The 21,543-nt window shown below is 33.6% G+C and overlaps 2 protein-coding genes across 3 annotated transcripts; one reads left to right on the top strand and one right to left on the bottom strand.

Moving 5' to 3' along the window:
• Window positions 1–33: 33 nt before the first annotated feature.
• On the bottom strand, window positions 34–12,426 carry LOC105320721 (tubulin--tyrosine ligase-like protein 12). Its single transcript, XM_011418775.4, has 13 exons — window positions 12,242–12,426; window positions 10,860–10,966; window positions 10,201–10,365; window positions 9,990–10,026; window positions 9,050–9,209; window positions 8,761–8,894; window positions 8,070–8,260; window positions 7,213–7,419; window positions 6,627–6,890; window positions 5,713–5,797; window positions 5,531–5,599; window positions 2,435–2,573; window positions 34–305 (listed from the first exon to the last, which is right to left on the bottom strand). Exons 1-13 carry the CDS (start codon window positions 12,386–12,388, stop codon window positions 154–156), a joined length of 1,857 nt encoding a protein of 618 aa, XP_011417077.3. The 5' UTR covers window positions 12,389–12,426; the 3' UTR covers window positions 34–153.
• A 54-nt stretch (window positions 12,427–12,480) lies between these two features.
• On the top strand, window positions 12,481–21,542 carry LOC105320722 (kinesin-like protein KIF25). 2 transcript variants are annotated; one of them, XM_034476097.2, is made up of 14 exons: window positions 12,481–12,641; window positions 12,732–12,920; window positions 13,696–13,938; window positions 14,368–14,456; window positions 14,869–14,911; window positions 15,040–15,092; window positions 15,346–15,420; window positions 15,785–15,934; window positions 16,328–16,489; window positions 16,958–17,136; window positions 17,638–17,727; window positions 19,230–19,403; window positions 20,320–20,475; window positions 20,926–21,542. In XM_034476097.2, the coding sequence occupies exons 1-14, from the start codon at window positions 12,573–12,575 to the stop codon at window positions 21,147–21,149; spliced, it is 1,896 nt and encodes a 631-aa protein (XP_034331988.2). In that variant the 5' UTR covers window positions 12,481–12,572; the 3' UTR covers window positions 21,150–21,542. The 2 variants fall into 2 exon arrangements, with proteins under 2 accessions (XP_034331988.2, XP_034331989.2); XM_034476098.2 differs by lacking the exon at window positions 17,638–17,727.
• Window position 21,543: the final 1 nt, after the last annotated feature.

A 21,543-nucleotide genomic window follows, 5' to 3' on the forward strand; every position in this document is an offset into this window, starting at 1 on the left:
AACCCCCCCCCCCCTCCCCCCCCCCCCCCCCCCCCCCTCCCCCCGCAATACATGAACCTGTAAAATGCACAGGAATTATCCCCCACAGAATTTTATGATCCCACAGTATTGTTTGGGATTATTATATAAAGCTTGGCAATGCTTTGTGAGTTGTTACAGCAGCTGTGTCACTGGTCTGCCTTCGATGTCGTCCATGAATAGGGTGCTAAAGACGTCGTTCACAAAGTTAGGGTGGTATTTACAGGCCCTATCACAGTCCGGACAAAAGTTCACCTCACAGATCACTGGCTGAATGGTTCTCTCCCCTGAAATACAAAACAAAACAAGTGAAAAGCTGTCAATGTGACAGCAAACCAGGTTTTCTTTTATGTGAACTGTATCCATAATCCATGTCAACCCTGAATTGATAAACACTACCAACCGTATCCAGTGAAATGGAGTACCCTATATGCAATATTTTGCCAAAAAATGACTAAGTTCAAAAGCTAGTATTTTTTCATAAATTATCAGAAATCAAAATCCTAGCAATATGCACACCTCTAATATATGTGCAACTGATCTGCAAATGAACAACTTCCTACCTTGAAAACTGTAGGAGGAGTTATCAGTACAATAAGGGTACCCTATATGCAATATTTTGTCAAAAAATGACAAAGTTCAAAAGCTGGTATTTTATTCATAAATTATCAGAAATCAAAATCCTAGCAATATGCACACCTCTGATATATGTACAATTGATCTGCAAAAGAGCAACTTCCTATCTTCAAGTTGAAAACTATAGGAGGAGTTATCCGTACAATGAGGGTACCCTTTAAGCAGCAGCCCGCCCGCCATTTTCACCATTTTAATAACCGGATTTTTCCGATGGGAAACCCGGTTAATATAAATAAAGTTTAATATTTCAATCAAATGAAAATATTTACATTCCACTGTATGTGTTATTCCATTAAAATCTGTGATTTTTAAATGCCTCTAAACGCAGCAACCAAATCACTGTGTATGAATTTCCAATTTAAGTTCCCAAACATTGATTTCTGTTTTCAGTTTGAATATATATTACATACAGTCATGTTGTTAAAACACAATGTTTTGCAATTATTCAATTCTACTGTTAAAATCAAAATTTTAAGAGTTAATTTTCATGGATTATATTTTTATGGCTTATCTTAACAGTCTAATGTGATTACCAGCTTTTAAAACTGTTCTTGCTGTTACTAAATTATTCCCTCCGTGATCTGGAATCTACACTGATTTATTCAATAAGACAATTTATTTATCAATAAGGGAATGTAACTACCGTATAAGCATTGAATGATTTATTTTTGACATCATCGTGTCAATAATTGCTGTTAGTTGTCAATGAGCAGACAATTTATCATAATTAACACGCTAACATGCGTTTTTCAATTTGTCTTCTTACCTAACATCAGTTATTGACACAACTTCAACAATAAATCACTCAATGCTATAATAATTTTTTGAAATTTGATTTTCATAAAAAACAACCACCTGAACCCCCCCCCCCCCCTTATTAAAGCAATCTCCTCTAAAAAACATATTTTTAGGCAACCCAATTTAATAATTCTACATATAACGTTAAATCTATGAAACAAATGATTTTTATTTATTTACATTATTACAAATAAAGTCAGTATTCAAACTACCATATAGGTTATTTCTTTAATAGTGATCTTTCTGATAATCCTATTGATTATCTGATTTATATTAGTCCATAATGTGCTCTAAACATTTCGAATTTCAACAGATTACAGTATATTAGTATAATTACACTAGAAAAAATCAAATTAAAATCCAGATTTGTTTGTTTTTTTCAAAACCCAATTTTTCCTAAACCTATGTGTGCAGGTTATCTTAAACGTAGAATTAACTTTGGACGGCCTTAAAGTTTAAAAAGCATTTGCATTTGATTTTTTTGGTGTTAATAATAGAAGTGTGTCACATAGAAAAATGCCTCTATCCTGTAACAGGAAACCTTATTAATCTCTGCTGAGACTCACAAATTGCTTGTTTTTTTATTTTTATGCCCTTTCTAAATTTTTAGCTATTTTTGAAAATAGAAATTGTCATTAGACTTTTAATAATTTTCTGTGAAGAATAGCCAAGTCAAGCATAAATTCTCTTTATCAAATGCCTTGATACACTCAAACTACACCCTCATTCCATTAAATGAAAAAAACATGTCTTGTTCTGGAAAAGGGGGGCATTTTGTAGTTCCGTCAAAGAAAACTAGCTGTTTACGATGCATATTTTTGTACATTCGTGACAGTAACAATAAGAATTACAGTAAAATAATGATATTCCCTTTAGGGGGCCATTTTAGGCCCATACCATATATAATCCTTTACAGTTAATTTGAGTGACTTTTTCCAGGTGTGTTATTTAACCTTAAAAAAATAAGTAAATAGTAACAAACCTTTAGAGTTCTTCCTCCACTCTAGAAGTAGGTCAATGGCATACATGGCCCGAGCCTGGGGGCAGTTGGAGATGCCCTGGGGGCTGGGCAGGGCAGTAGCTGCCTGGAACATTTCTCGAAACATCTGGAAAATGTCCTCCTATAAAACGTCAAGACAAAATGAGATCAACATGGTTTTCATAAAAAAAAGAAAAAGAAATGAAAGAACATAAATTTACATGGGGAGTACTGGCCCCTGTGATAGGTAGTATCTTTTTTCCCCATCTCATATGGACATGGTTTTGGTATCAGTTTGAAATTAAACACCAAATTCAGTCTGGTTAATTAATGTAAAAGGATATTTATTTGCATGAAAAGAATTCCCATTTACATGCTTATACAGTAATCTGTTCATTCAATCACATGAAAATCCTTATCATTAATTACCATATGGTTGTACATTCATCCATAAAGCCTATCTAATAAATGTAAAAAAATAAATGGCTGAGTCTCTAATGAATGTAGCAGAGTAATAATCAGCTATTGATTCACTGGTGAGTTCATAACCAAAATGAATTCTATTTCATTGTCACAGTATTCAGTCCAGTCAGCTTGAATTAATCCCTCTCTCATTCAAGTGGTAATTCTGAATTTACTAGCATGCATATTTTATTTAGTACAGCTCATGGATTTATTTGTATAAAGATTACTTTTTGGCCATCTTTCATGTGGGCTTTCCCTTTTGATTAAAGAGTTCCCTTAAATTAAAAATAGGAGATCAGATGTATTAACTTCATAAAATGCCCTCTCCAAATTCTTTTGACTGACATTTTCTCAAACAAAAATACAGCCTATACACACTATGTGTTTCCTGTCCTCTGTGTACCTTATAATCACAGTAGCCTGAAAACTTGGAAAGTTTATTTTTTCTTCTTTTAAATTTTAATACTAAACATAACTAGATGTATTCTATATTTCACCGGTCATCTACATACTTTCAAAGCAACCAATAACCTTAAATTCAGACATTTCTGAATGACTTTGAACAATGGCTGGTTCTGTTGTATGCTCTCTTTTAAAAGAAGAAGGCAAGATAATTAAGATCCGATTTCAAATGAATTCTAAACATTAAAGAACCACGTTACAGGATTATAAGACACATCTGAGTAATGGGCAGGCAATTTAATCGTGGCCAATAGGAGTTTGTACGGTACAATTATATTACTTCTTTAATAAAATAACTTCAGGATAAAAAGAAGCTAATTTATCATAATCTATCCATGAACATACATGTGATATCATTTTTTTCACGTCACAAAATATGCGAAAAATGTGTAGCATTTTTAATTTGCGTTGGCAGTCACTTTTTGCAATTTCAAATAATACAGGAAATAAATTCTGCGTAATCAGTATTTTGCAATTTAAAGAGATGGCAAAAAAAGTAAAAAATTAGATAATCGTGAAAATTAAACGATATACAATATGCACTGACATTATGCAAAATATCATGGGATAATGGTGGGACACCAAACTTCACGGAAAATGAAAACTTACATGTATATAATAAATATACAAATTTTCATTTTGCGTGTGTGTCTCAATGTTAATTAGTAAATTTAAACATGTTTTGTTCTGTTTGTCTACAAAGATTATTCTAAACTTTATGAATAATGATGTCATTAACAAAACAGGTTTGTTTTATTAAATGTATGAAATTTTTCATCATTTCAATGTTTCACTGATATATTTACATAAAGTATAACATGTTAATGCTTAATAAAGTTTAGATGATAACTATTTAAACTTTAGTTAATATTCGATGTCTTTGCTTTCAGATGAATTGAAAGGTGGAACGTTCATCGGATACCATGTAAAGATTTCAGTAGAAGAGAAAAGATGAACGTTCCTCAGATGCTTTGTGAACATTTCATTTGTAGTGAAAAGAGGAATGTTCCTCAGAAGACTTGTCAAGATTTCAAGTCAAGCAAAAAGAGGAATGTTCTTCAGTTGCTTTTTGAATATTTCAGTTGTAGTGAAAAGAGGAACGTTCCTCATGTGACTTTTCCATATATTCGTTGAAGTGAGAAGAGGAACATTTACTCACTGACAGATGAACTGTTGAGATTTTCGTTTATGTGAAAAGAGGAACATTCATCTTATGCTTCATAAGTTTCTAAGGATAAGAGGAAGATTCTTTATTTTAAATGTCTTTTTAATGCATATAATGGTCAATGATTCAGAAAAATTCCATACACTTTGATCTGTAAACATAAGGCTTTCCTTTCACAAAAAGGGGTTTAAAATGGCAGCAGATACGGAAAAGTGGGTTGAAACAAAAGGAATTCCGCCTTCCCTTTTCTGAGGATTGTGTTAATTTACCAGTATAGTATTTTTGAATTTGTTGCCAATTGTTGCCATTTTTCTTTAAATTTTCCCCCTCGAGTCACAGTAATTATTTGTGTTTGACAAAAGTCCTCTCCATGCTAAGACGCTTCTTTAATGCACACAAATTGTGAACTAAAATCAGTCATTAGCTTCGACTTACCGACCGTGCCAAAATTTATGCAAATTTGCATTTGCAGCTGCTAATTAGCAATGCATATTCCGAGATGTTTATCATTATGAAAAGATGTCCGGTAAATTGAACACATAAACTCTCATGTTACCAACAAGCAAATACAAGCTCTTTAATATCTGCTCATTAATTTTAGGAGTAATACTGTGATGAAATTGCATAAAATAAAATGCTTAAGTATGAAAAATTGCTTGCATCATTTATCATACATGTTATTTCTACCACTTAACGAAGAAGTCTACCGTATTTCATCTCCGTCTCCAACCCTCTGCTTTTATTTCATTTAGAAAGCTTTATAATGTATTGCTTTTCGATTTTAGTAAATTATCTACAAAAATGAAAATCAATACAATGTTATAATATACTGAACAGTTTTTTGTATTTTTTTTTCATGGGAAGTGTAAAATATTTTCTTTCAAACTGTATTTTTGTGGAACCTGTATACAGGTAGTACGTGTATTTGGGTCTTCAACTCATCTTAGATGATCTTACACTGAGCCTAGTAGTTCACCTTTGACCTTGTCCAAATTAGAATTACTTACCTCCACTTCAGCCCATTTGTAAGCAGGATACTGGGACTCAAACATAGGGATATAGTCATCATAGTTCACCTACAGTACCAAAATAAATTAAACTGTAACAATAAAATATTACAGAAGAAAGAATCTATCACCGAGAATAAAAATGTATATTGTGTGTACATGTAGCTGTAGTAAACTCTAACCTGTTTTAGTTTTTGCCCCTCTTCTACATAGTTCATCACAGTAAAATGTTTCTCATAGTCATCAAAGTGGTCCAATGAGAAAGGTCTAATGACAGAAAGTTTACAAACATGATATCAAAGTTGATTTTTCTCTTTAATTCTATGGCTTCCAACTGTTACATTAAATTAGGAAACATTGCCATCAATATCTAAATACACTACAATACATGTATTTGTTCATAGATATTTGAGAGTAAATGCTAGATGAATATATTTCTAGATTTATTTCTAAAAAAAATCTTTATATTTAAATTACTTAACTAATGCCAAAAAAAATAACCCATTGGGAAAATCAAAATTGTAATATATCTAGAAGTACTAATAGAATTACATTAAGATCACCTAAGGCCTATAAAACTGTAAGTTATACTGTGGTTTTATCAATATTCGTTGAATAACAATTTTCGTTGATTTCGTTGTTTAGTTTATCCTTGAAATTAAATATTCATTGAACTGCAATTTCTACTAATATTTTGTATTGATAGGATCATTGGCCACGAATTTACCTATCCTTGAAACTGTGATTTTCACTTTATCCACGAAAATTGATACCCTTGAATATTAATGAAACCACAGTACCTCTATAGCCATTTCCCATTTGAGTTCAATTCATCCGAACACATTAAACAAAAACATGTACTGTTGAATCATTGGAATTTGTGGTGGCTCAATTTTCGTGGTATTAGTGGGTAGCTTTACCCCACATATTAACATACTCGACAAAAACGAATTTTGAAAGAGTTACGGTATTTATCTTACAGAAATTGAAAACTGATGCATCAATGAAATTACATCCCCAAGAATAAGTAAAAAACTATCAATCGAAGAAAATTGGCTCCAATGAATTTAAATGATATTCCAAAATAATCTTTTACCTGTTGGAGAACCTCAGCCAGAAGACCCTGTACACATAGAGCTTGAGAGGGGAGACACTGGACAGCATGACGATGTAGCGGATATCAAACTTGACATTGCCGATGTCCTCTCTCGTAAACAGAACTGGGTCGTGTACGTATTTACAGGCGACCTTTGGTCCGCTCTCAGGTAACCGGAGAATGTAGTCGAGGTTGTTTGTAACATGCATGTCTAAGCCGCGAGCTAGATTCCATGGCTTGCATATCCAGTGGTTGTCAAGTGCTCTTTAAAAAGAAAGAATGGTTGAAATTTTACTTCAAAATTAGAATCATATTAATTCAAACCAGTCCTGCTACCAATCCAAGTACTGAACAAATATCCTCACACATTTGATTTTTTATGTTACTCCAAGTTTTTGGCATTTATTCTGAATTTGTAATGCCAAAGAATCAATAGTGATGTATTGGATATAATTACTTTTCTTACTTTTTCTTCTTCATAAACGAACAACACATGATTTCCATTAACAATGAACATCTGATGTTGATGTGCTTGCTAAAGCACAAAATTAGTGGGAAGTAAAATCTAAACAAATACATTTCTTACTTGTTCTCTCGTTGCTGAAAATAAGAGACAAATTTTGAAATCTCAGTCTCCAGATTATAGGTAACTGGCAGCCATTTTGGATTCCTCTCGAGCGTGTCCGGATCTTCCTTCCCGTCACCAGCGCGGCGACACACCACAGCAAGCAGATCCTTCACCGTGATGACGCGCTCGAACGGAAACTGGTTCACGCACGTGTCTGGGTACTTGCTATAAAATAAGGACTTGATGAAAAATTTACACTTTATTTGTAAAGCATATACCGACCACCAAAAAATTAGTACCGGTTAATTTAAGTTGTCTGTTAAAATTAAATTAATTTTTCATTTACATAAACAAATTATCTCTATTTTGAAAGGATTTAATCAAATTAATATTATTTACATACTATTCCCTTTTTGTATGAATGGGTTTCAATAAAGAACACTTTCTACATAACCAGTAGTTACATGAACAATCATTATAAATCCATGGAAATAAGAAATTAATCAAATAAATGTAGAAAATAAATAGAAAAAAAATTTGTCTTCTTTTTTTCATGTGGATCAGTCTATGTACATGAGCCAATTTTGTTTACTTATACAAACCGAAGTAAATCAAATTCTATATACTGTAAACCAACTATTATTCGCAACAACTTTATTTCGCGATTTACTTGATATGAACTAATTTGCTGCCACTAATTTTCCCGACCAAGCCTTATCCACACCTGTTTTTTTTATTACAACTATATGGCAATTACTGGTCCGCAGCAAGAAATATTCGCAACAATAACACTCTTGACATTGTGTTGATCAATACAAGCATCAGTGTTCTATGTATATTTGAGTGACAAAAAACTTATCCCCTTCTACACTTACTCATAGTCTTTGAAGTGTCTCTGGATGAATATGATATCGGCCTCCTCCATGGTTTCCACCAAATCAAATCTTTTGTCGGTGAGGTACTGGTGGAAACTCATGTACTTCAGGTACACCCTGGGGTTCCTGTCCTTGGGGAGACCTCTGAACTTGTGGTCTGGGTCAGGAACACTCTCTAATTTTATAAATGACTGAAAAATTCAACAAATGACTGGAACATTCAAAGATATAACAAATGACTGATAGTCCAACAAATGACTGGCAAGTTAATCAAATGACTGGAAAGTCCAACAAATGACTGGAACTTGAAAAGTTCACCATGGATTGGAAAGTCCAATTAATGACTGTAAGTCCATAAATGACTGGAATGTTTAATGTTCAACCAATGACTGTAAGTCCAAAAACTGACTGGAAAGTCCAACAAATGACTAAAAAGTTAATGTCATTGTCAATGAGCAATCCATGAGGTCAATACAGACATGTACTGCACATTGTAATCAAACTTTTAAATAGTGGAAATTATGTTCATGTACTACGTAATCATTAATCAAAATATCAATGAGATAAACTATTTAACATTATCTATTTTTTGTTGTTGTAACCCAGCATAAGACATGGAAGAAGTTTGACAAAATACCATATCTCTCTCTGTCTCTCTCTCTGTCTCTATCTCTCTCTCACAACAATATACCTGAAAGAAAGAGACGTCTGGTTCTTTCTGAAAGTAGTCGACATCTGTCATATCTGCAGGAACCCAGGGAATAAGTTTGGCCTTTCTGGTTTCAGGATCTCCCACATTTGGTACAAAATCTCGGGTTATTTCATCTACAAAAGAAAAAAACACACAACGTTTTTATACGCTTATATGTTACATATAATAACCAGGTACATGTTGTTTTTGTTTTGCCAATCAAGACACATTTCCCATAAAATTTACATGTGTGCAGTATATGAATTGCCAAACCTGAAAAGAACTTTACCATTCTCTTCCAAATCTTGAAGAGGCCACATTAAGGTAAAGGAAATCTGAAGAGGGGCAAAGAAAAATGGGGACATTTTCACCGTGGGTGAATCTGAGTGTTGGATGCGAGAACCAAACTCGTCCATGATATACCAGATGGGCATTGATTCATCTGATCCCTGAAATCAATTTACACATAAATTAAAAAACACTGGGGAAATATATCTATTTTTTAAGTTTCTCATCTCACATTGAATCTTGTTAGATCAAACAACATCCCGTATTGGGTCATCTTAAAGTGACCTTTCAAATAACCAATGATCTTCCTGCTGTCAAAATCTTGGCTGGTAGTTCAAATATGTATTTCTTTATCATCGATGAACTTAAATTCCTGAGGTGCCTTGTGAAGTAAACAAAGTCATGGCAAAGTGCATGTGTTGTTTGCAAGTTAGTGTTAAAAACGACTTACATTGTTTGCATGTTTGATGGAAGAATAACTGATCAGACATTTAACACAATTTTGGCAGGAAAAACTTCACTAAGCATAAAATAGACAACTGAGCATAAGAGTTGTAAGAGATAAAGCTATCAAACTATATAAAAACTTGTTTATTGAAGTTTGAATTTGATTGGGTAAAACATTTGTTTATGCATAATTAAAAGGTCACTCTGAGATGACCTCATGGGATGTTGTTAGATCTTGTCTACTGTATCGTAGAGGAGCAGATTTACAAGTCTTAATTTAATTAGATTGACATTGCAAATAATTACTGCACCAATTAGAAATGTGATGGGTTTTTTTTTTTACTCTATCATATGCATAGAGAAAATATATCTTTAGACAACAGTGAAAGAGACTGAGACAAACATAAACTTGAAACAGCATCACAAAATGATTCTTGGTGGTAAAAGGAAATTGATTCAAATATTTTCACATACTACAGCGTACATGTACTTACAAATGTAGCATTGCCGATCCTGTAAGTCTGATTGAACCTGGAAAGGTGAAACAAAAATTTCAAAACCATGAACAACATCTTATTAAGAATCAATAGAAATATTAGTAGTAAAGATTTATATATCACTTCACAAAATTAACTTTAATTTACCTATACCTGGTGAAAAGACAATAAAAAAGTATGTTTGTATTTAACTGATATCAGCACATACTTCCACATCTTTTGTAAGATGTCTTCGATGACCTCTTCCTTTGACCTCTCTTCTGATTGGATGTCCATCAAAGCAGCCATTCTTTCCAAGAGACCAGGAATCTGTTCCAGCTGAGGCCGGCAGTCTGAGACTCTGTACGTCCAGGCGTGGTCCACCAGAAAGATGCTGTTACAAAAAACATACCAGGTACTTCTTATAGATTAAAGGTCGACATTTAATATCATTTTTCTCTCTCTCTCTCTCTCTCTCTCTCTCTCTCTCTCTCTCATGGATCCATCAGAAATAACAGTTACATTTTTTTTCTCTTCATTCTGTGGTCCTTACAACATTGCATATCCAAAAGTACCCTTCTTACTTCAATGGTCTTAGTTTATAGTCAGGTTGAGTTCAGATTTAAATCAATAAATTAGGTACATGTACGAACACGCACATGATTTATATCTTGTTTATAACTTAAAGTATGGCGTAATAAAATTGCCTATTTGTGCCATTTGATAAATTAAAATGTTTCACACAGAAATTTTAATTCGGATATCTGCTTATACATGAAGCATAGTGCATCAAGGCCAAATACATACATTTAAATTCATATATAATAAATTAATGTAAGTAATGATTCATAACAAAAGCCAACTGCATCTAGTTAAATTTAACATTACCTGTTAGGGTGCTTGCTCTCTATAGGTTGGATGGTTTCCACTTTCCATTTGTTTTCATCCCCACTTTGCACACACAGAAGTTTGAAATACTCTCCAGCATCAAATGTCTGTGGAAAAAGATAACGGTAATAAAACGAGTCAGCCAACAATAAATATGACCATATATCTGACTTCCTGCTAAATTGTAAGGATATCATTGGTTAACAGCAGTCACATTGAGACCATATACCAGTATATATACTGTAGATTCTGAAGCAGAAATTTTCGTTGAGGATTTAATTTTGTTATTTTTTGTTGGCTGTATTAATCAACGAAATTAAATCCATGGCAAATTTTTACCCAAGAATTAATAAATACAGAGTTAATACATGATACATTTTAGAGATTACGATAGGACGAAATTAAATGCATGCAAAATTTTATTTGGTTTAAAAACAACGAAATTTTAACCCAACAAAAATATGTCCTTCTACAGTATTCCATTATACACTGTTAGTACAAAATATACTTCTCTTTGGGCATTATGACATCATTCTTGGAGTTTTATGATGCCAGTTGTTTGTAACCCAAATTAAAACATGTAACATTGTTATAAAAGTTTTATTTATCTTGAGCTTTTTGTCAATGACACAAAAATAGTCAATAAGATTATTCAATACATGGTTTGTAGATGACCTAATATGTTTTATACGTGCTCAGTAAATTCCATATGGAATTTACTAAATAAACCATGTACATGTATAAACCTTTATTAGGTTGGGACCAATCTCCCAAATGGGATATAATAGCCAGTTTGGGATATATTAAATAGCCCAAATGGGATATAAATTTAAAGTGCAAAAAATAATAATTTTTGATTTAAAATTTTTCAATATATATCCCCATTAATGTGAATCAAATGCAACAATTTTTGGTTAAGAAGTTTTTCTATATGTCTATAGTTTGTAAGATTGACCCCCAAGAAGTTTTGGATATATACTGAGGGATCAATCTCCGTAATAGTACAGGAACAGAAAAAGTTGTTTACCAAAAGTTGTTGTATTTCATCAATTCTAATGCGGATTTATATAAAAAATTACAAAATCAATTTTTTTTTATTTTTTGCACTTTCAATTTATATCCCATTTGGGCTATTATATCCCAAACAGGCTATTATATCCAATTTGGGAGAATGGTCCCCACCTGTTTATACAGTTATAAGGTTGACTACAAACCATGTAACTACCAGTATAAAAACAACTGGCATGCAGTATCTTGGTTTGACAAATTTGACCCTTGTCGTAAATATCTACTATTCATGATTCCAGATATGTAACGTTTGGCCAACAGGTCAACCAACAAAATCATGCAAGCAATGCATTTGATGCAAGAATGCACTTTACCTCGTTGCTCAACTTTTCATATAATTTCGGCCAGTAAAAATCTGGAACACCTGAATTCAAAAGCTGAGGTCCGTGAATCTCGACAAACTGGTGATATCCATCCGGCTGCTCTTCTTTGGCAGCTTCTTTTTCCGTTGGATGAGGCATGGTTTTGTTGACGGATGTGGAACTCTTTAATTCAAGAAGGTAGAGAATAGATCGCTCTTTTCGATACGCATCTGGAGTTATCCAATCTTTTTGATTAACAATCTAGAGATACTCAAATGACTGTTGTGTTCAGACGCGTTTTATTTCATACACTGCACAGTGAAAGTTTAAGTAAGAGAGAAAAATGCCGTTGGGCATTGATAGAACACATTTTTATGCAGAAAAGGTTAAGAAACAAGAGAAAGATATTCGTGTAAGTATATCAAAATCATGTACCATTTTCCTTGAAGAACCATAGAGATTGTACAGAATAATTATAAGTGATTTACATTTACCCTTACAGACCAAGGAAGAAAGAATTGCACAACTAGAAACGGAAAATGCTATGCTCTATCTAAAGTTGGCCCAGCTACATGGGACAGTGCAGAGTGTCAGGCAGGAGAATTCCTCGTTGAACGACCATGTGGAGTCGGAACAAACTTTTCGTAAAGATGTCTCTGACAAAGCATCAGTATTACAGAGAGAACTGGAGGTATATCCTTGGAGGTCCATTGAGTCATTACCCAAAGAATGTGTGACACATAAAATGCTTGGTTAAACTTGTTACACAAAATTTATCATAACATGCCTACATGTATAAATAGGACTTCTATTTCATATCACTGACATTTAGACTTTACAATATTACAGGCCTAATTCATTATTTTCTTCATTTAATACAAAATTTTTTGATCAGTGTAAACTTTGGACAAAATCTCACAAGGTATGCAAGGAACACAAAATGGGTATGACTCTTGGACTGTGATGATTTTAGCGCCTCTGATAATTTTTTAATAGCTAGTATATATTTATTGCATATCTCTCATTTAGTACACTTTCAATTAACTTCTAAGTACAATCTTGTTCATTATATATAGGCAAGGTTCATTCTAATACTTTCCTGACTTCTGAGAGGGTATAAATCTATTGTTTCAGTTCAAGCTCTGGAGTTAAAATTGCATAATTCTCTCCTACCCACTACCAGACACATGCAGCCAGAGCACTGCATGGGGATTGTAAAAATATTCAATTTTGCCTTGGTTTTTGGACAATAATATAAATTATGATTTGATAGTGCATGCATAAATAAATTGAAATAGAAAAGAAGAAAAACTGTTTGTTATTGCCCTAAATCAAAGTGATTCATTTGTATGCAGTTTAATGAACTGCATAAACAGCTAGGGCTTTGAACATTGCAAATGTTGTACTTAATATTATCAATGGCATTTAACTTAGCATAACATCATTATTATTTAATTAAACTTCAGACAATCAGAAGTGATCTCCAATCTGTTCAGTCTATTGCTGTTGATATACCAGAGCAGTTTGAAAGATACACATCCCAAGCCAACAAGGTCATGCAGCGACATCGGCAGGTATTTCAGTCCCAGAGTTCCAACATGACCTCTCTGCAATCCCAGGTCACCAGCATGGAGCTAGCTCTACAAGAAATCACGGAGCGCCACGCCAAAGAGAAGAAACGGCGACAGGAATTACACAACATACTTATGGTTAGTTGAACACTTTGCTTCATTTTGACACCTTGCCATTTAATCATGTACAAAGATTTGATTTAGGCTAACCAGTGCATATTACATATAACAGCTGCTATAAAAATTGATTTTTATATATTAAAAATTTGCAGCACAAAAAAAAACAACCCCCCCCCCAACACACACACAAATATTGATTGAGTTATCAGGTTTCAAAAATTTATGTATTTACCTGGTATGTTAAAAAATCTATTCAAACTAATGATTTCACCTTGTTCGAAACTTGATGAATTTATCTTCTTTTTGGAATATTGATGAATGTCAGTCTGTGATGTAATTAAGAGAGAGCAAGAGTCTTTAGATTTTTTACCCATTTTCGAATTTAAATAATTCAATAAGAATTCCTTAATGTTATATCTAAAATACTTAAATGCTTGCATATCTCAGGAGTTGCGAGGGAATATAAGGGTCCACTGTAGAATTCGGCCTCTGATGGAGTTTGATTGCGGCAATGAAGATCAAGGCTCATTGGGAAAGTAAGAAATTCGTTCTGATTAATATATTTCAATGAAACCATGAAATTCGTATATATCTAGACAATTATATTACTGTGGAATCATTAGATTTCATGGTGGCTCAATTTTCGTGGAATTCGTGGTTACCTCTCATCCACGAAATAACATCCTCCACGAATTTTTAATTAGGGTAATAAAGTCATATTTCCTTTTGTAATATATGAGAATACATGAAATTACATCCCCACGAACATGTAAAATTTAAGCCATCCACGAAAATTGGCCCCCACGAAATTGAATGATTCCACAGTAACCACTCAAAGCTGATGCATTCTACAACATAGCTAGTGCCAGATTACAGTTTTTATCTTTGTTGAAAACTGAAGGCAATTAATCTAATTGTATAATCACAATTTCTATTACTTTATAATAGGTCTGGAACTCGTTCCGAGGTGGTGGTTCATTTTGTGGATGATGTAAGTATGCTTTATGATTTGAGTGTAGAACAAATTTAATCGCTTTTAATACATGTTATAAAAAAAGAAAAATACTCATGTAATGTATTTCTCTCTTGGTTAACAATGTATTTCTTTCCAATTTCAAGGAGAATGTCTGCTGTCGTACAGCAAAACACAACAAAGTCTTTGAATTTGAAAGGTACGGTAAATGAGTTGCATTAAATTTTCTAACTGAAATTACATGTAGAGGAGCTAGATATAAAATTAGCTGCCTCTCAAACATCTATTAGATGAACTCAAATTGGAATTATTTGTTCACAATGGAAATAATTGTTCCCTAATGACATTTCCTTAATTCTTATGTACACATACCTGTTTATACCTTTGCATTCTATTATCCATAAATTCATAAGTATATAGTTTTTCTGGATTTTTGTGTGTATCTTTTACAGAGTATTTGGCCCGACAGAGACTCAGAATGGAGTGTTTGATGAGGTTCAGCCAATGTTAACATCACTGCTAGATGGGTGAGCATGTCAATCAAAAGCATTATTCCACATACTACATATACAGAATTTCTTTATAAAGTTTTTATTTGCTTGTAACTCTAAAAATCTATCATAGACATAGAATTATATCACTTACATTTACTAGAATAGCTTGTAAAAACAAATAAAAAAAATCAGTATCTGCAGTCATCAATTTCCACTTAATAATATCACAATTAAAAAAAAAATACTTCAAACACACTCTAAATTTTGAATACGGTACCTTACAATTTAAATTAGTTTAAGTTAAGTTTACATTGCACAGTACTAATTATTCATTGTACATGTATTGATATTTGTTAAAATGCAATAAAATCTTATCAGTCTGTGTGGATATAAATAGGTACAACATCTGTATTATGGCGTACGGACAGACAGGGAGTGGTAAGACCCACACCATGCTGGGGAGTCACAAAAACGAGGACTACAACCCCTCCAGGGACCCCCACAGAGACGAGGGGGTCATACCCAGGGCAGCGCGGGAACTGTTCAGGTCTGTGTGGGATTCTGGGAAAACTGGTCAAAATTTGAATATATGTAACAAGTAAAAGTTTCCTTAATTTAAAAAAAAAATAATCTGAATAAATGTAAAAAATACTTAAGGATATTATGAACTAGATATGTACAGTAAAGTAATGTTTACATCTATTGAAATTTAAACGTGAATGACATTTTGCTGGTTTGAATGTCATATTATGCAAATTATTAATGGATTTGACTATCCCTGCATTAATATTTTACAAGTACAATGTACTATACTTTGGGTTGCCTGACTTCACATTGTTGTAATATAAAAAAGCATTGCTTTGTGATTTATATCCGCCATACAATACATGGGATAAACAAAACATGGTGTAGAATATTTGTATTGATATAATTCTAACAGGTTGATATCTGAGAAACAATCAGGTACACATAAAGTGGAGGTGTCTGTGTTAGAGATTTACAATAACGACATCCGAGATCTCCTTAGCAACGACCCCAGTATCAAGCACGACATCAACACCAGCGCCGACGGATCCGTCAGTGTTCCAACACTCTCATCAAAGTAAGACGGCAAAATCAACGGAACATTTTCTAGTGCATGAATTTTTAGAAATTTAATTTGCCATTGTATGGGATTTTTACCTTTATACTTGAATATTGCTGTGTGACTTAATTTCTAGCAAATTCACAATTTTTATGAGAACAAAAATATTAGTAAAGATAAATAGAGCTTTTAGATTAATTCTTTCTTTTATCTGTGTTTGTAAAAGACCTTGACCTCTGACCTTTCAAAAATAAAATGGAGGCAGTTCAATGCAGTATACAGTTTTTTGAGGATTTAGATATGCAAGTACCTATGAGTATATAGAGAAAACAATTATATTTATTAAACCGCTACATATGGAGGCTTTGGCTATGAAAATAATCTTGCTCATGGAGAACTGGAATTAATTGGCCGACTCCCTCAATCAAATATTGTATAATATTTCTTAGCCCATTGTAATAGAATTCTGCGTGCCTTAATTTACAGACAGGTGGACACAGTGTATGATGTCATGTGTCTCGTTCAGCACGGCCTCCGCACGCGGAGAGAATCGGCCACCATGGTCCATGAACACTCCAGTCGCTCCCACCTAGTGGTGACCTTGACCGTCATTTCTCAAGCTCCCAGCTTTTTCTCCAAGACCTCATCAGGATCATCTCAAGATTGTATGTATATACTGTGTATTGTCTGATGATGTCTTTTATCATCTAATTATACATTTCACTCGATCTATCTTTTATATTGTCTTCTCAATTTTTTTTTTTGACTTACATGTATGCAAGAATAGTTCTTGATTTTCTCTCTTTTATTTAAATTCACTTTTTGAAGTGCTGTAAACTGCACTATTTGTGAAATTACTCTGTAGATGAATGTTTCTAACTTTCTATAATTTTTCAGCATCTGTAGGTACATTGTAACTGGTAAAACTTGAGATTTGGATCAAAGCAAAGGGAGATATCATAATTTTAAACTCACTCAAATGTTTTAGATCTTGTTAATTAAGTTAGATAAATTAGTAGGCATAAAAGAATATGAAATACATGTACATGTATCATGTACAGTAAAAATTTTAGATTATCAATTAACTTACAGAATTTCACAATGCCCTAGTTGTTTTTAAGCAGTAACCTACATTTTAGCATTGACCTACATTTTACTTTTGTCAGTGGATTCTCCAAGGTCACCAAATTCACCAAGGTCGTCCACAAAAAATGTCAAGGAATACTTCAATAATTTGCCCTCAAATCTCAAAGTCAGTAAGTCAGCTCGAGTGAACTTGGCTCAAAAGAGTCATTGTTGGGGTTTCCTTTTTGATATTCTTTTATTTTGATGAATTTTATGTGTGTTATTTTTCCCCAGTGCTCCTTTTGAGTTTTTGTTTCCTTACATTTTAACTAAAAAAAAATTTTGTTTCAATAACTTTGTAAATTTAAAACTTATTTTTGTGGATTACAAAAGAAAAATGTAAAGATGAAACATATACCTGGGTTCATGAATGTTTCCGTGTATAATTATATTGTCCATGTTTGCAATATACCTCGGACTGAACTAAACTTTTAAAAGAAATTAAATCAATGCTCTGATGATTGAGAGTATGATCCGTAAGTGTTGTTTGTAACTGATGCCTGCATGAATCATGTTTCCCTGTTAGAATTCTTTGCATGACAAAACCCAATGTCCTTTTATTTTATCAATGATACTCATTGTTAATGAAATCTTCCCTGCCTCAATCCATACAGCCCACAAAATTTTTGAATTCCTGAAGATATTTAAATCACAGTTGCATGGTTATACCTGCATGCAGTTAACTGATTCAAATTTTCAGCATATTAGGTAATCTATGTCTTTTTTTGTTTATCAATTTGTTTTTTATAAAAGAGGTAACCAAGATAAGTTACTCTTAGAAAATTTTCCTGTACATATTTAAAAAACCATTTTAACAAGACCTTGGACTTTCGGTAGGACCTAACTCTCTATTTCTTGCGTCAAAACAAGTTAAAAATGACGCTGGTTTCAAGTGAAATATACACAGATTGCATAGTCTTAGCTCAAAAGCCAGACAAATCTTGTTGATTTCACAGAGCCTTGGCTGAGTGGCCAGCAATGAAATAGACAGGCCTACGTCACATTGCTGTTTGACACAACTACCCAAAGTCCAAGCTCTTTTTAAAATGATTCTAATGTTTTGAGGAGATAAGATCTTATGTTAACAGTACATATAAATGTATTAATGCCCGAAACGTGCGTGGAGTTCCAAAAAAGTTTCTGATTAATAAATGATGTTTTGTTTTGCACGTAAATAGACAAATTCAATGAGGATACACTGAAAGCAGAATATATGTTTGGGATCAAATTTTGATCAATATTTGTTGGAGATTACATTTAAAAAAAAAAAGAAAATATTGCATTTATCAATGTAACAGTAATTAAATCCCCTTGCACTGTAAAATTTTTGTTAATGGTCAAATGTTTAATTTGCTTGTAATGGAACTGAAACATTTCCACAAAACTACCTGTATTTTTAGTTCACAAATGAATAAAATGCCATCTCCTTCTGAATATATATATCTGCTTCAACAGTAATTTTTGTCTATAAAATTATAGTGTGATCTTGTAAAATGTGTAATTGAGTATACCGGTAGTAACAAATTTCATGTAAATTATTATATGTTAATTGTATTAATGTGAGAATTTGTGCTTCCTTAAAAACTAAGCAGAACACTTATTTAATATGTTTTGTGATATTTCATATACACAGTGCAGCGTGATTTAAGGGGGAGATCACTCTCAGCATCATCTGCTCCTAATCTCGGCAGCCTTTCCAACACATGGTCCGGCTCTGACCAGTCAGCTGCTTCTGGTGCCCCTGGAATGGGGGCGGTCATCCGCACCAAGTTACAACTGGTTGACTTAGCAGGAAGCGAGTGTGTGGGTTAGTGTCAAGCAGAGTTGTCCCCCTTTTCAACTGTAATTTAGATGCTGCCCTATCTCTGGATGGCATGGATAATTTTACGTGTTGAATTCAATTTTACTGAATGATGTTATTCAATGGTTGATCGTTGGTATGTTCATGAATTCAAAGATTTATTAATGGCATGATAGCTAAATGTAGTACATGTTTAGAATATTTTTGGCAGTTAAGACAACTAAATGTTTAGGTTAAAATCACATCTTAATTTTGAATTAACAAATCCAACTGTCCCTTTGTTGAACACCTGCTGGTATATTAGATGTGAATTAAATGCATGAGTCTTATAATTGGAAACTTTAAAACTCGATCAACTTAAAGGGACATGAAACTTATATTTAGACAAGTTCACTTTTGTTCTAGCTTAGCCTCACTTGTCCACTATCCCAGGATATATCTTTTGTACAAAGAAAGATTGAGATCAAACTGAGTGTCTCTAAAAGTATTTGGTCCAAAGGCCAGATCACCATGCTAACATATCGGTCAAAATCTTAATCTGCACTGGAGATATTCATTCATTAGTGAAACTATAAAGTTAACGAGATTTAAAACAATTAATGATCAAATTACTGTATACAGGGAAATATTCACCCCAGTTTTATTTTCGCCCCTTTCGCCCTTGTTGTCAGAGGGTAAATTTAAGACTATGCGAATTCTATGTTGCAAATAATATCTCTGTTAACACAACTGCATCTGGATGAATTCAAGATGGGACAAAATCGCTAGCAAGTGTAAAAGAGCAAAAATTACATATTAGGGGAAAAACAACCCTGTATACCGTATTTAATATTTTAAGTGGATCAACCAGTGCTGTATTTTACGAAACATTTTGATAATGCAACCTTTTACCGGTTCGATTCTGATTTGTTAATTCCATCAGGAATGAGTGGGGTGAAGGGAGCAGCCCTGAGGGAGGCGTCCAACATCAACAAGAGTCTGTCCGCACTGGCCGACGTGCTGGGGGCGCTAGCAGAACACCGATCTCACGTCCCATACAGGAACACCCGCCTAACTCATCTTCTCCAAGATTCCATTGGTTAGTGTTTGTTGTTATCGGGGATGAAATCCCATTTTTCTGTGAAAAATGCTGATTTTCACGGATATGAAAGTCAAAATGCTCACTCAAGAGTCAAGATCAGCTAGACCCCTACTGATTTGATTTACAGACTGAGGTCTTTTTCTACCCTGCCTATTGCATTTCTATGATAATTCTGCTTCTACATCATACATGTAGCATGCTTTTGTCAAAAACTTCACATGATGAAACTGGACAATTGAAACCTGACACCAATTTGATAAGACCTTGAGAGGTGATTCAATGGAGAAGAAATCATTCTACAATTGAGAAATTGTTATTTTGTCTTTATGAGAATGCATAATAAAATTTTACACCAGTTTGATAAGCTTGAAGATAACGTAGTTGCGAGAGCCTGCTTGAAGTTTATCATGTGAAACAATTCTATATTTGCCCATTTGTTATTTTCAGGAGGAGATGCTAAACTGTTGGTGCTGTTATGCGTCTCCCCGGCTCACCGTTACATCACCGAGTCTCTACAGTGTCTCGGGTTCGGAACTCGCGCTCGCCAGGTTCAGAGGGGCCCAACCAAGAGACGGTTGCCATCCTCTGCTGAGAAAGTGGAGACTTCCAGTGTTCGCCCCAGATCTGCCTCCACCAATGTCGGACCTAGCTTTATCCCAAAACCAATGTGATTCAATTTGATATTTTTTTTATGTGTATCTCGAGCTTAGCACCTGTTGAAGCATGTCATTATCAGTATGCCATATGAGTACAACATCTGTGATATTTATATGATCTGTGATATTAATCATACTTTAGGGAAATGTATAATTATCAAAATTGACAGCCATGTGTTATTAATCTTGAACGTAAATCTGGCAGCTGTTTACAGGTATGTTATGCACTGTAAATGTAGATCAGAGGAGTTTGTAATTCCTGACCCCATATCATCCCTCTCCCACTCAAATTTTATTTACCATGTAGTTCTAGATCTGAAAAAAAAAAAAAAATAATCTCCCTCCAGAGTGCCTTGTTCAATGATTTGTTGAAGTTTGCAATACGTACAATAAATAAAAAGATTACAAC

This window comes from Magallana gigas, chromosome 9, assembly GCF_963853765.1.
Source record: "Magallana gigas chromosome 9, xbMagGiga1.1, whole genome shotgun sequence".
NCBI lineage: Eukaryota > Metazoa > Mollusca > Bivalvia > Ostreida > Ostreidae > Magallana > Magallana gigas.

What these genes read in the sequence shown, in the direction of transcription:
- LOC105320721 (XM_011418775.4), bottom strand. Translation starts at nt 12,388, where the DNA reads ATGCCTCATCCAACGGAAAAAGAAGCTGCCAAAGAAGAGCAGCCGGAT. An exon ending in GAGAGCAAGCACCCTAACAG is followed by an intron (nt 10,366 to 10,859) that starts GTAATGTTAAAT and finishes TTTTTGTAACAG; the next exon opens with CATCTTTCTGGTGGACCACG. An exon ending in ATCTTACAAAAGATGTGGAA is followed by an intron (nt 10,027 to 10,200) that starts GTATGTGCTGAT and finishes TCACCTTTCCAG; the next exon opens with GTTCAATCAGACTTACAGGA.
- LOC105320722 (XM_034476097.2), top strand. Translation starts at nt 12,573, where the DNA reads ATGCCGTTGGGCATTGATAGAACACATTTTTATGCAGAAAAGGTTAAG. An exon ending in GATCAAGGCTCATTGGGAAA is followed by an intron (nt 14,457 to 14,868) that starts GTAAGAAATTCG and finishes ACTTTATAATAG; the next exon opens with GTCTGGAACTCGTTCCGAGG. An exon ending in TGGTTCATTTTGTGGATGAT is followed by an intron (nt 14,912 to 15,039) that starts GTAAGTATGCTT and finishes TCCAATTTCAAG; the next exon opens with GAGAATGTCTGCTGTCGTAC.